General features: G+C 44.7%; 1 protein-coding gene across 2 annotated transcripts in view; it reads right to left on the reverse strand.

Moving 5' to 3' along the window:
• Positions 1–6: 6 nt before the first annotated feature.
• b4galnt4a (beta-1,4-N-acetyl-galactosaminyl transferase 4a) overlaps positions 7–14,481 on the reverse strand; it is a 137,376-nt gene continuing 122,901 nt past the window's right edge. For both annotated transcript variants that reach the window (XM_031859299.1, XM_031859291.1), the window contains exons 9-20: positions 9,647–9,713; positions 7,172–7,336; positions 6,762–6,871; positions 5,847–5,947; positions 5,477–5,550; positions 3,852–5,376; positions 2,999–3,384; positions 2,726–2,879; positions 2,545–2,617; positions 1,670–1,823; positions 1,259–1,385; positions 7–499 (exon numbers count right to left, since the gene is read on the reverse strand). In XM_031859299.1, the coding sequence (XP_031715159.1) occupies positions 385–499; positions 1,259–1,385; positions 1,670–1,823; positions 2,545–2,617; positions 2,726–2,879; positions 2,999–3,384; positions 3,852–5,376; positions 5,477–5,550; positions 5,847–5,947; positions 6,762–6,871; positions 7,172–7,336; positions 9,647–9,713 (3,051 nt within the window). In that variant the 3' untranslated portion in view covers positions 7–384. The remainder of the gene's footprint in view (positions 500–1,258; positions 1,386–1,669; positions 1,824–2,544; positions 2,618–2,725; positions 2,880–2,998; positions 3,385–3,851; positions 5,377–5,476; positions 5,551–5,846; positions 5,948–6,761; positions 6,872–7,171; positions 7,337–9,646; positions 9,714–14,481) is intronic.

Raw genomic sequence — 14,481 nt, forward strand, 5'->3', positions numbered from 1 at the left:
CACACACACACACACACACACACACACACACAGCTGCTTTCCAGTCTGTCTGAAAAAATTGCACCAAAAAATAGACAGAGAGAAGGACGACAAAAATACCTCTCTTCTCTCTGTACAGTAGTTCAGTCAGTGAGGCAAAGTGATGACTCAGGTCTATTTGCGTAAACGGCTCGCTTGTAAAGTCCAGATTTCGACTCTGTTTCCTCGTACACACAAGTATACAGGAGGGGCTGATGTAGAAGCAGAGGCATCCCTGAAAGGAGCCCGTTTCAAATAAAGGCAGAGTTCAGGCAGTGAGCGATCTCCCACAGGTCTCTCTCTCTCTCTCTCACACACACAGTGGATTTGCGGGTAGATTCAGAATCCTCAGACCAGAAGGGGGCGCTATCCTTTTGGAGTTTTCTTGTTCTGGGCGTTCCACATGCCTCGTTTGGAGTGGTAGTAGTGAAAGAAGTTCCTCAAACGCAGTCTCTCTACCTCCAAACCGTTCTGCAGTACCCTAGAGGGGGCGGGAGGGAAGAACACCGGGTTAAAACTGGGTTCTGTTCAATGTCGTGGAGAAAATATTGAGTTAACAGCCTTAGCAACTGTTCCTGAGGCCTGTAGTCTGATAAAACTCGTTTTTTCTTCTTTTATTAAAGTGTCAATTTCCCCAACTTACATCTGGGTGGTATCTAAACATGCAGATCGTTTTAGTTTTAATTGCTGAATTATCCATCTGGCTGCTTCTATACCCAAATTCAGCTCATAATTACAACACGTTTCGAAAGCAGCAGCCTTTCTTGATGCAAGTGAAAAAAGACATTTCCACGCACTGAATATTTAAAGACCTTGCTGGCCAAAACATTCAACACTGAGAGCTTGCAATATTATTATATTATAATATTGTGCAGACTATCTCAGTTCCTCCTGCTGCTGCTGCTGCTTTTGTCCTGCACTTGTATGTGCACACAATCCACCTTCATTGCTTTAAAAAGAGGACATTTACCGTACACACATGAGGTACAACAGAGACAACCCAACACAGATATATAAATATTGTATCCTCACAGTAATGACTTATAATATACAGGAGGTGGCAACAATCGTATAAGCTTCTGTACAACGTGATGCAATCTGGTACAACACAACTACCATTAAAAAGGATATAATGACTAAACAATTTAACTACAACTTCAAATGTTAATATCGCTCTAACTCTGCAGCCCTCCAATAGTATTCATTGCAGGGCTACTGCGTTGGCTTGTTGCTGGGTTACCTGTCCAGCAGCTCCCAGTCCTCTCCACCCCAGCGGTCTTTGAATTCCTCTGTGTTCATCCCTCCAATCTTATCAAAATCGGACTTATAGATTCCAAACAGGCCAAAGCCGTTCACCTCCCAGTAACCTGTGGAAAGAACAAAAAGTAAGTTAAAAGGAAACGCTGGTCCCATTGCCCGCCATTGCAGTACAAGTATGTGCTTCTGATGCAAGAGCCTTTATTATGCATGTAAATTGAAAACCTGTATTATGAATGTAAAGTAGCTGTCTGGAACTGGGGAATGAGTTTGAGTTTAACTACAAAAACTTGAAAACTATGTTGATACGCGAGTGTGATTATTCCTGTACGTGCGCAGACGTGTGCCTGTGAATGCGTGTAACGGTGCACGTGCGTGTTTTGTTGTGCGTTACCATCGGGCTCCCGTGGCGAACTGCCGCAGCCGAGTCTCATGACAATTGGAGCAAAAGCAAGGCGTCCCTCCACACAGTGCTTCCTGATGCTTTCCAAGATGTTGAAAGGGAAGTGGATGTGCAGATCACACAGGAACACAATGCTGTGACTATCCTGCAAGGGGAAACACAAACAAACAAACAAACACAGAGATTCATTACATCTAAATAATCTCTAGATCTTATGTTGAAGAAGAAAAAGTGTGCGTGAATGAGTGTGTGTATGAGCTGTATGTTGTTCACATTCGAATAACGTGGGATTTTAGGATTAAAGGAAGTGGAGAGGTCTGGGCTCAGCATCAGTGGCTTGTCTTCACTTCCAGAGCCTGCAGGTCATTCAGACATGAGTGACAGTCCTGTCATCCCGCCGCGACAGCCCCGACACTCAACTGACGGATCAACGTCTGTCCATACTTCCTGCCGCTCCACACCCCTGGGTGGGTGAGTGTGCATGCGTGTGTGACAGAGAGACAGCCAGAAAGCGGCGTAAGGGCACATGCACACAAATAACCTGTGAAAGGGAATGGATGTGACAGCGATGGCATACACATGACAGAGGAAATGCAGCTAACTGTCTAAGCCATTCCCTGTCTGCCACAGCTGGGCTCTGTGGCAGAGGGCGAAGGGAAGCAGGAGGCGGCACGGAGGTAAGGGGCGAGATCCACAGCCCATGACAGACTGGCCAAGCGGTTATGCATTCATTATGCATGAGTGTTTTTTCTGTCCGTCCATCAGAAAAGGTCATGCGGTCAGTGTGAGTGGCTGACCTTCCAGTGAGTGTCTTTTTCCTGTCAGCTCGCATATTGTTGTCTCGCCTCTGTGTGCGTTTCTCTAACCTCAATAGTGTCCACTCCGATCTGCAGTCCCGCTGAGCGCTCGAAGTTCCCTTCTCTCCTTAGATACTCATATCTGTCAAAACAAAAACATACACTCACATTTTGAAATATTCACACACACACACACACACACACACACACACACACACACACACACACGCACACACACACACACACACACCTTGGTACACTGCTCTCTCTTAGTGCCTCCTCCACGTCCATGTCTTCACTCTCAAAGTCGACAATTATGATGTTGAAATTGTCATCCTTTGTCTGGAGATGAAGATTTTCCATGTCAGAGATAAACTGCTGTACCCAGCGAGCCTGGTTTTTCACTGAAGGACAGTAAGAACAAAGGGAAAAGTAGAGGGATCAAAGAAAACATTTATTTATTGTACTTTCAATACTGTTGATTCAGTTTTGAAAGTTAACCAAAGTCCCCCTTTTGACTTACCTGGCACCACAAAGTGCACCATGACATCTTTCCTCCACTGCAGCATGACCGGCTGGCAGAGCAGAGGCTTTGCATAGGCGGTGCTCCAGGGGGTCGCTCCGGGCCGGACGGGGGACCTGGTTGAGGGAGGGGGAGGTGGAGGTGGGGTGTCGAGGCTGGACGGGGCAGCTGACGGGGCCGAGGCCGGTGCCGAGGCCGGAGCGAAGTCAGTGTTCTCTAGACTTTCCTCACCCTGCCTGCTGCGATGGAGCAGAAGGTAAATGTATTCCGACAGACGGACGACGCTGCGGCCTCTCTCCATTAGCTCCAGCTCCACGAGGTAACGGTTCCCTCTCGCCGAGTCGCGCCGCTTCTCAACGTTGACAATCCGCAGCAGGGTGTAGATCCTGCGGCAAAGACAGAAAAAAAAGCTATCCAAAGTGATACGAAAGAAAGAGAGCGGATGCAAATGCAGAACACAAATTTCTTATTTTATTCTCCCAACTGGATTCATTATTTTTTGACTGTAGGCAGACCACCTAAAAAAAGTGGCTACACATGTTCTGTCGAGAGTGAAGTCAGCATGGTGTGATTTGGGAAGAAAATGAAAACAGCGGCCAAGCTACTTTTCTCAAATGACATCATTTTGTAAGCACTGCTGAAGAAAATGGTAATCGGCACATAGAGGACTGCTAACATGAAGTCAAAGCACCGGGGCATGACCAATATGTTCTCAGTGAAATTACTTCTTGCTTCAGATAATGCTGAGCATAAGGAATATGGGGATAAGGATATTTGAACTTAGAAGGTTGCAGGGAAACATAAGCAGCCTTTCAGTCTCACATTATTCCCGTTGCCTCCCCTTTATCCTCACCCTCCATTGCGTTCGTTGAGTTTCTCCATGTACTGCGCCAGCACGTCCACCACCTCACTCTCTGCCAGCTGGAGGTTGCCAGACACGTTGCAGCGCAGGTCATTCCAGTCAGAGCGCAGCAGCTCGAAGTCCATCGGATTGACCGAGAAGGTCCTCTGCCAGTTGATGCTCTCCTCTGCCCAACCCGGCCGAGCCTCGACCTCCTCGTAGCTGTAGTCCGACATCTCGCCCTCCTCCGGTTCTGGCTCGGGGTCGGGGTCAGGATTAGAGCGGCTTGTGTCCTGGCCGAGTTCTGGCGGGTTGGGGTCTGGGTCTGGCTGCTGATGGGACTCTGTGATCTCGGAGGTCCTGAGGTAAGAGGTGACCCGTGCTTGGCCTTGGAGTGTGTTTTCTGTGGCGTTTAACCTTTGCTGGGTAACTGGAGGGGGATCGTGATGATGGGACAGAGGGGTTAGCGGGTCACCTTTGCTAGGTACATCAGCAGTGGCGGTAGTCTTTAAATCCCGGTGTTCCCCTTTCCTCTTGCTTTTCTCCGGTTGTTTTGCCCCTGCTGCCCTGCTGGCAGACTTCTGTACATTTTCGTCCCGCGTGTCGATGCTTCCATTGTGGGGAAATGTCTTACCCTCTTTTGTGGGGGGGTTGGGCCAGAGCTGAGGGGCACTAACAAGACTTCTACTTCTTGTCATGCCTCCTCCTTTGGCACCCAGGTTTACCAGCCTTGTGGTCTTCCCAGTTTGGTACAGAAAGACCCCCGGGAACACCTCTCTAGGGTGGCGAGATGCCCTCTCCTCCCTCCTCTCTCGACGCTGCTCCCTCTCCCTCTCCCTGTCCTTCTCCCGCTCCTTGGCAGGTCGAGGCCTGGTGATGTAGATCTTGTTCTCGTCCTTCTTCTCCTTCTTGTTCCCAGCGAGCTTGTGGTTGTCATCGTGGAGGTTGTTACTATGGGCGGAGTTGCTGAGGATCTGCTTGGCTCGGCTGGCAAGGGCCGAGAGGGAGGACTTCTGGGGGAAAAGGAGTGAAGACTTGCTCAGTTTCGGCAGTGTTTCAGCTCCTTTCTCTCCTCCCCCGCCACCTGTTCCTCCTCCTTTCCTGCCAGGGCTCAACTCTGCAGGACCGGTGCGGATCCAAGTCAGGGAGCGACTGCGGACTACACTGTCCGTGCCAGGCTGAAGCACCCTGGTATGGAGCTCTTCGGGTCCCTTCCTGGCGTCCTGTCTCATGCTTGTGTGATCTCTTCCCCAGTCTCTATCCAGATCCCTTCCAATCTGTACATCTCTGTGAGGAAAATGTCTCCTTTCTCTTCGGTGTATGATACTGTTGACAGCTCCCTCCTCCTCTTCATTAGGGTCCGCCTCCTCTTCTCCCCCCTGTCTGCCAGCTGGTGTCGGCGCAGGCTTTGAGCGCTGATGGGAGGGGTAGGAGGTTTGGCTGGTCTGGCTGGGATGAGAGGGCTTCTTGGGTGACTGCGTGCCAACGATCTCTTCCTCGTCCTCCACATCTACCACCTCCTCTTCATCTAAGAAATCTGGAGACAATAACACAAAGTTACAAAGGCATTGTGTGTATAGTACTTGTGTGTATATACAGTATGTGTGTAAGTGTGCGTTTGTTCATTATTAGTTTACCATCTGGGTTAGGGAAGAAGAACGGTCTGTCATCTTCCTCCTCATCCATCTTCATATATTTGTAGAAACCAAACCTGGCAGACACAAGAGGAGGCAGCGCACACCCATAAACACACACATTGACACACACATTAACACACACATTGACACACACAACCCCGCGCATTAAAAGAAGGTTGACGTTTCAATGTGCCTCGCAGCATAATAAACTTAATCTCTCGGCGAGAGATCGAATGAATCACCGCCATCAAATTCACAGACACTTGAGCAGTTATTCTGCATAATCAGTGTACTCGCTCATACAGTATATACAAGACAGAGACAAATGTTCCCTTTGCTCTCCAAGCGATAAAAGCAATGATGTCCTTACTTCTCCAAGTAGATAGGGGACTCTCTGTAGAAACACTTGTTCTCTCGCTCCATGTGGGTGAGACGTGTGAAGTCATTCGGGTAAACGAAGGACAGATAGACCTAAAGAAAAATGTGACGTCAATCAAAAATTCAATAACTTATAAAAGGGGTTGATTTTCATTTAGTCGTATTCTTTAAGGATTATATTAATACCAGCATTTAATCAAAATCGGCCTCTTGCTCTACATCATGCTTTGTGATTCCTGTCAAATCTAAAATGGATTTGCTATGTTATGAATTTCCACTTAATCTCTGCAGCCGCTGCAGTAACTCCTGTTGTCCTAAAGGGGGGAGCAGCGCTCAACACTGCCTCCCTCACGCTTCCTCAATGTGTTCTGAAACAACAGGAGCGATGCAGCTGTGATGACCAAACCAGCATAGACCTAGCTCCTCTGCTCTTTTCTCCTCTAGCCAGTTGATCTGAACATTATGCAGACTCTGCAAGGGCATACTTTTAAGCAAGTTAAAATGATACTGTCGTGATATTCATAGTAATTCGGGTGAGCACATAGGTCTAATTTTAGTAAGAACTCACTCTCTCACGCATACTGACCGACTAAGCAATTTGACGTTGAAATTACGTTGAATAGATATATATTATACGTTTTGTTTGAATTAAGGTTATTAAAGGTTGAAAAATGAAGGTATAGTAGAGGTCTAGTCTTAGCCTTCGTCATGATATGAGTATACAGGATCTGTATAGATGACGAAAAATAATCAGTTATACTGTGAATGTGTTAGTTAAATATTTACAGGTTTTTATGCATTTTTAAAACATGTAATGGCGTTCTTAAAACATGGTCTAAAATCTGTCTATATCAGAGCTAAAGCAAAGAAGCTATGTTGAAATGGCCGTAGGGGGAAGGTGACTTACAAATTGCAGACCCTGGTATCTGGCGATGGGAAAATCTTTGACAACATATGTTGGCGAGTAGAGACATGCCGGTAGAACATTTTCCAGTCGGGAGGGGTTGATCATAGGAGCTGAGGAGGAGAAAGAGAGGTACATATTTGAGATCTGGTACAAACAAACGTGTATATGGAATTCTGCTTTCAACAGATTTAAGAGTCAGAAAGCTGGGAGATGATCAAGGCAGCGACAAAACGAGGAGGAAAACACAAAAAGAGGAACACAGCCAGCCAGACGAAATGACAAGAGTCTGAATACAGCTGAACTGACAGCCAGAGAGACTGTGAGGCAGACAGTCAATCAGTCAGATAGAGAAGACGACAGGCCAGAAAATCAGGATGAGGACAGCCTGAAACGATGACTGTTAGATTTACTGCTGTAGAAGGTGTCCCTGGGGTCCGGCTTCAGCATATCCGCTCCGTGCTGCGTGATGCTGCCTCCCTGCAGACTCTGGGGATTAGACTCCACCGGGAGATGGATGTGACTGGCCAAGGTCTGGGGGATGTGGTCCACACTGTTCATCTTCAGATTGGACTCGTCTGAAAAATACAGAGACGGAGAGTGAGGCAGAGATGATGTAGTATAGGGAAAGGGGAAGATCATTATTTCGCTGTTTTTATGCGAATGTTTGATTTAATGCTGGGAAAATTTTACGTTAGCTGTTGGAAGGATAATACCGCAATCAACATAAATCTTTACCGACCATGAAAATGTGAAGAACAGGGAGTAAAAAAAAGACAAAAGCAGAGCGGAGGAAGCAAAGGGAGAAGAGGAAGAGAGCCAAAGCTGAGGATGAAGTGAGAGGATCAGAAAAAAAGTTGGAAGAAAGCAAATACAGAGCAGAGTCATAATTATACCAATCGATAGCAGAGGAGGGGAGAGCATCTGTGATTAATGGCATGTCAGGAGCAGGGCCTGATGGGAGAAATGCTTTATAATTAACGTGATGGTCAGCATCATTTTTAGGGTGGAGTTTGCACGTTCAGTGTGTGTGTCTCTCTGTGCACACGCTACACTGAGAAAGCCTCTTTTGTTTCCTCCGACAATAAGACATCTGCTGATCTCATACCTGGTTTACACTACACACGAGCCTTGCCAAAATAACTAATTATCTACGTTACTGAAATCCTCACAAGAAGCAAACAAACAAGGAAAACAACAGATCTCTCCTTCTCTTTCTTTTGATTAACTTCTATCATGTTGCACAGATGTAGTTGGGTTGTGATAAAAATAAAATACAGCACTATTTCTGTATGGCATAGATATTGAGACCTCATCCGCATGGTAATGAAAAGCAAATATGGAAACCATTTAGAGTTTTGTGCCTATTTGAATTTCCTGGTCTCCGTAGTAAATCCGTATGTGTGTGTGTGATGGTGTAAATTCATTAACAGCTGATGTGGAGTATTTGGAGCTGCACTGAACAAACATTTAATGACATACAGGATTTCATTTGTAAAAATTCAATTACACACTTAAACTGTTTTTGATCAGCAGGGTTTTTTTGTTTATGACGACGGATGTTGAGAAACCCATTCAGATGAGATACTACATTCTGGAAATATTCAATTAAAAGATAAGTTCTTACACGGGTAGTAAAACAAAAGCACTCTTCAGTACCAGTTTGGCACAATTGTTCCTGGTTTTCCAAAAACATGAGCAGAAAAAGTTAGTTCAGGATTACGAAATGTGTTTTGGGTGTACAGCATTTGACCAATCTGACACTGGTTGCTGAACCACCCATCTCTTCCCATCTCAGCGCTATGAATGACAAATTGTTTACCTGATGAGAATGAGGCTCACAGTTTGCTCACAGCAACCTTCTCACTAGATTTTGTGACTTTTGGCGCTTGTGCTGCTCGCTACTTGCATGGAAAAATAATTGGCAGCACTCGGCTGGGTTTTTTTCGGTTGGATCATTGTTTTTATAATTTAGCGTTCTATTGCTAGTTTCTCCAGATTGCCAACCCTAGCTTTACCCGCTACAACTGCTGAACTCACAATGATGTTAATTGACAGCCAATCAGAGACCTAATTGAACTGGGAAAGCCTACAAAAGCTTTCTCTGTGTCAAACGGGAATGAATATTAAACACATGGACATGGTATCCAGCAAGTGACCTCATAAACTGTACAAGGCTTCCTTCTTCCCTGTCAGAGCCAGTCATACACAAGAAGGCATACATCCCCAGCAACCTGCAGCTTTGCCAAAATGACAACTCCACACATCATTCTCTGTGTAGCTGGCATTTCCCCTTGTTAACAAGGCTGAATCCCTGAGACACACTGCTATTCTTGGAGCTATAGAGGCTAGACTAGAGATCTACTTGGGAGCTTGTGCTCTCATCTCTGCTACGAATGACACCTATGGAGGGAAATAGAGCATCTATTGCATTCTGTATCTTCTCTTTGGCCCCACAGAGAGAAGACATGTCATGCTCCCAAAGGGACAATCTGCAGCTTCTCCTCTGTGAGAAGAAACTAAATATGATATGTGATTTCAAGCCTTCATCGAGACTTAAATATGAGTTTGTTGAAGGGCCAAGAGAGAAGCACATTTTGATTCAAAGAAGGCTGATTCTGTGACATTAAACTACCGATCGATACCAGACAAGACTAATGAAGTTGTTTTTTTTTTGTAGCATCATTTCCTGTTGCTATTTGGCAAGCTCTGAGCACAAAAAAAACTAGAAATAGAAAACATCATTAAAAAGTCCCACGTGTATCTTAGCTGCAAATAACAAAACACTTTAAAGAAAATTTAAAAAATTCATCATGAAGTTTATGTTATGTTGTGTTAAGACAAGAAGCTTTTCATGCAGTACAACGACATGGCAGAATAGCTCTTACCTGTGTACAGGGAGATGTAGGCTGAGTCTACCACTTCATATTTCAGACCAGGGAGGAACGGACGCCACTGTGTGTGAAAGCAGAGAGGGAAAGGATTAGGTGAAGGCAGAAAACTAAATGTCAACATGTGGAAAGTATAAGGTGAGCAGAATTCATCCATCACTGTTTGCTGGCTAAACTGTGACACTCTCTGTGTTATTGATCTGAGCAGCATCACAGGATCGATCCGATGCTGGATTTCTATATAAACACACTTAGCCAGAGTGAGAAGAGGAAGCAGAAAAAAAAAAAAAGAAGTGTGGCACATGAGCATGAGAACTAGAAACAAGAGGCCACTGAAGGAGGAAAAAAAAAAAAAACATGAGAAAACAGACAGCGAGCAGAGCGAGAACAGAGCCGTGACAAGTAGGCGTGAAGAGGAAGATCTAGTAATGACCTGAAAACAGAGAGAAGCGTGGGGGGAGAGAAGCCACAATTCTTTTAAATAGATTTCACAATTACCACGTCACTTCTGGTTACCAAGGATATAATGACAGGAGACAGGCCATTTTCCAGCCCTCGGGTTGAGAATACAAATATAAACACCCTCCTTAGGCTCATGCAAATACCTCCACGTGTGCATGTAACACACACACTCATCGTTTTAGATTGTCATTCACGTAGCACCAATTGCTACGTGAATACCCGGCATTTGTTTTGTAAGATTTCTCCAGTATATTGTATGCTACTCATCCACACCTGAACACAGAGGCACACATACCCAAAAGGAGTGCACATATAAAATAACAACAAACAAGGACACAGCGCGGCATCATGCTGAGCAGCAGCAGGGAGCAGCTCGACAGGCCACCCAAGGCTTCAGCATTGTGTCGTTATTTCAGGGTGATTGTGCTCAAGGTCGAGGCAGACGGCTGTCAAAGCCTGAATCAACAAACAGCAAAAAAAAGGTGGGGACCACGTGTGAGTTTTAACTTATGAGGTTTATTTTTAAATTTGACTTGAACTAGGAAGCAGTGGCTTGACAAAAGAAAAATCGTATCTCAAGGTCTTTCTAGCTTTTTCTGGTGTCACGTGTGACGGTCTTCTTCTGGTGCTTTTTATTACAACAGTATGGGCTGTGATTGGTTGGCTGCTTTGCTGCAAAATGTTTATTTTGTTAAATTTTAAATGAGTGAGTGACAGTTGATGCTTTTAGTGTTGGCATGCATGTAGGGGGGGGTCAATGCCAGGGCATTCTGCTGCCGTCACATCAGCCTTAAGAGCACTTGAAATGATGCAAGTGAACCTGTTAGGCCTATTTTAAAGTTTTGTGTGATTTTTTTTCCAGTTCATTGTTGAGCCCCATCTATTCTCTGATTAATTCTTCCAAGGGAGGTATTGACCTGGTGTGCATGTGTATTTTATGTGTATGTGTGTACTTGCACAGTTATCTTTTTGAGGGACAATTTGAGTTGTTTTTGGGAAAGTAAAGACATTTTGGCGCATCCTCATTTTGGGACAGACCTTCAACAGCCTGTTTGAGGGTTTTAAGGTTGAGGGTAAGGGAATAGGGAACGCTTTATGTCAACGAGTGTCCTCACAAAGATAGAAGTACAAGGTTGTGTGTGTGTGTGTGTGTGGGTGGGTACCCTGTGTGTGCATGTGTGTCCTCTGTGAAATAGTGTTGACAGAGAGCAGCAGCAAGAAGCAGAGGCCTGCTCGCTGGCCCCATAAGTTCAACAGAGAGGAAAGAAAATCAATATCCAAGGGGAAATGATAAAAAGTACCAATCGCAGAGCAAAATAGCAACGGGTAGCCAGCAGGGTTGCTTTATCACGTTTCGTCATTCCTGGACCACCCAGTGACATATGAGGTTTGGATATAGTTTTCATTCAGCTGGCCAAAAAGGGTGTTTGCTCCAACTCACACAAAGAGCGTGTGCTTCGCTGCCCGCTGGAGTAGACGTGCACACGCGCGCGCACGCACACACACACACACACACACACCGAGCAGTTGTTTCCTTCAATTCAATCGGCTATACTCCAAAGCCTAAGGCACTATGAATAGGTAATAACATAATGAAACTATCTCACCCTTTGCATTATAGGTAAAAATCTATTTAGATTTCAGGTCCAATAAGATCAAAAGAAAGTAAACACTTCCATTTAGCGGTCTCACAGTCATGTCCTGGATCTTCTGAGGAATAAATAGAATTAAGTTGAATCAAATCACACGGCTCAACTTGACAAAAAGGCTGTCCAGACGTTGTCCGTGTCAATTTGTTCAGCAGAGGACAGAGAGGTTTGGCTGCGTCAGTTTTCTATTTTCTTTCTCAGTGGCTCAATCACAGACACTTGGCTTAAGGCCCAAATTAGTAGAGTGGTAAACGGAGAAAGGTCTGTGGCAATGTGGACAGCGGAACAAGACAGATGATAACAAGCCTGATGACACCAGCCTGAGGGACAAAGACAGGAAGAGACTGGTACTACACTGTTGTTATTTATATATTTATACAAGGTAGGCTGGTAAGCCTGCATGGTCGTTCAGAGCAGGGCCCCCTTTACAATTACATTGATTGTTTGAGGGCAGGACAGCCTGGAAATTGTAGTTATTAAAGCTACTGCACCACATGAGCCACTTTCCAAATGTTGGAGACTAAGATTGAAGGATATGTCATGAAAGGTGACTCAGCATTATTCACTAGCGCACCAAATGTGTATTATTCCAAGGCTGAAAATAGTTCTCAACGAATGCACTATTTACTCCTCTAACGTTTGCTAAAAACTACAGTGACCAGCAGTTTTTATCACTTAGCCTTTGTCAAGATTGAAACTATATATTTGTGACTAAACCCCCCAAAAAGTACATCTTCAGTAGGACTGAATGGAGCTAATAGACATGGATGGTATTTTGAGACAAAATAATGCATTGTTGTTTTTGGCCTTTTCATGCGATTTATTGACAATAACAAAATAGCCTCATCATTCAAACATATATGTGATCTACGATGACAGTCGCTGACAGACATAAATATTATCCAAGCTGTCGAAGTTGAGGTGTTGAGACAGAGGATCTTGAGATGTGGGCCAAGGCAAGATCAGGGATAGATGAGGTAAGTATTGCTTCAGGAAGGCTTGTTTGTTCTCAGAGTTGAGGTTTATGATGGAGAAAGAAAGAAGACGCATAAGACAGTGAGAGAAAAAGACTAGACTAGATGTAGTTGTTAGAAAGTTCCATCTCTCGGCCAAGGTGCAAAACAATCACGGGAAACAAATAGAGCGGCTGTTGTTACTGAGGAGATGTCTGAGGAGACATTGTTCTGGTAATAGTGAGAACCGTTAACAAGTCTTATAAACTTTCCTTCAACCACCATTTGGTCTGTGATCTCTCATTTAGAGTTTGAATGTTCGGCCGTAGAAACGGTGACTTAATGGAGTCTGACATGTGGCCAACAGACCAATGATTATTTCGTTTAGTTGTGGTGACAGCTAACAAGCTAGTGACAGCTCATATCAACAACCTGTCAGTGTTTGTCTCTTTGTCTCCTTTGGTGGGGTTTAGGGGAATGTGGCACTTATTATTCTATGGTAGTGCACAGAACCATACTGTGCTGTACGTGGCAGCGGTTTGTGTGATGAGCAACCAGCAGCTGTCAGACATGTGTGAAGTATGTTCTATATACGCTCTCATATCTGCTGTCATGGCAACACACATTCTGAATAATTCAAGGAACACTTCCACGTTACTGGATTTATGCTTCTTCACTTTCTTACCAAGAGCTACATGAGAAGATCGACTGCACTCTCATTCATGTATACGGTAAATATGAAGCAACCTCCAGCAGCCGGCTAGCTTAGCTTAGCATTGAGCCTGGAAACAGGAGGAAACAGCTATCCTGGTTCTGTGTCCAACGGGAATAAAATTCGCCACCTCTAAAGCTCACTAATGTACATGTCAGATGCCTACAAAAATGATTTTAAATGGTTTTACATTGGTGTTTCGTGAGGTTACCAGGCAACCAGCGGATACGTTAACTGATGTGTGTAATTTGATATGTGTGTTACATGTTTTGTAATATAAATCTGATGTCTGAAACACTGCTTCTTCTGTGGACTTCTGGCAGCTCGAGCTCACTCTACAACACAACCTACATTCTACTCTGAGAGTATGAACGCAGTCCTTTTGGTGCATGTTGACTTATGCTAGCCAAACAATGTGGAAAAGCAAATATTGTACTAGACACGCTTTTATTTGATAAAACACACTATTCACCGCAGTGTTTATGACCCGACTTTAAATCATGATACATTTGTTTCTCAGGAATAGGGATACAACATGTGAGATGACAAGCAATGACAAGAAAGAGCTCCATTTACTGATGGGATGCAAGAAAAGTTATGACAGCTTTGGTAGAGAGAGAAACGCTGGTAGTAATGGAAAGTGTGAAGCGCGGAGCTGTGATCCTGCCCTGTGACGGGAGCCTGAGAGAGCATCAAGGAGAAACTCCTGACAGGCTCTCAGCACATAACTCCCCCAACAGAGCATAGAAGACACAAAAGACTGCGGCCGTTTGACGCTCTGCTGATACGGTTGTAGAACCTTATTACAATGAGAGTTGACAAGGATGCAGACAGCGAACAAGAGCCGGAAAAGCACCTAAGCAAAAACTACAGCATGGAAACAAGGACATAAAGCTCATGAGTGATTATGCTCTTATTCCAATTGACAGCTGAACAAAGCTAAACACTTACATGCCTCTCCATTGCCTGTCACACTGACGTGAAAACAGTGGCTTGTTTTTTCATGTCATATCAAGTCTCGCCTGGGGACGAAGGACCAATATTCAAAGAGAGATG

Source organism: Anarrhichthys ocellatus, unplaced genomic scaffold, assembly GCF_004355925.1.
Source record: "Anarrhichthys ocellatus isolate YVR2014 unplaced genomic scaffold, GSC_Weel_1.0 scaffold2, whole genome shotgun sequence".
NCBI lineage: Eukaryota > Metazoa > Chordata > Actinopteri > Perciformes > Anarhichadidae > Anarrhichthys > Anarrhichthys ocellatus.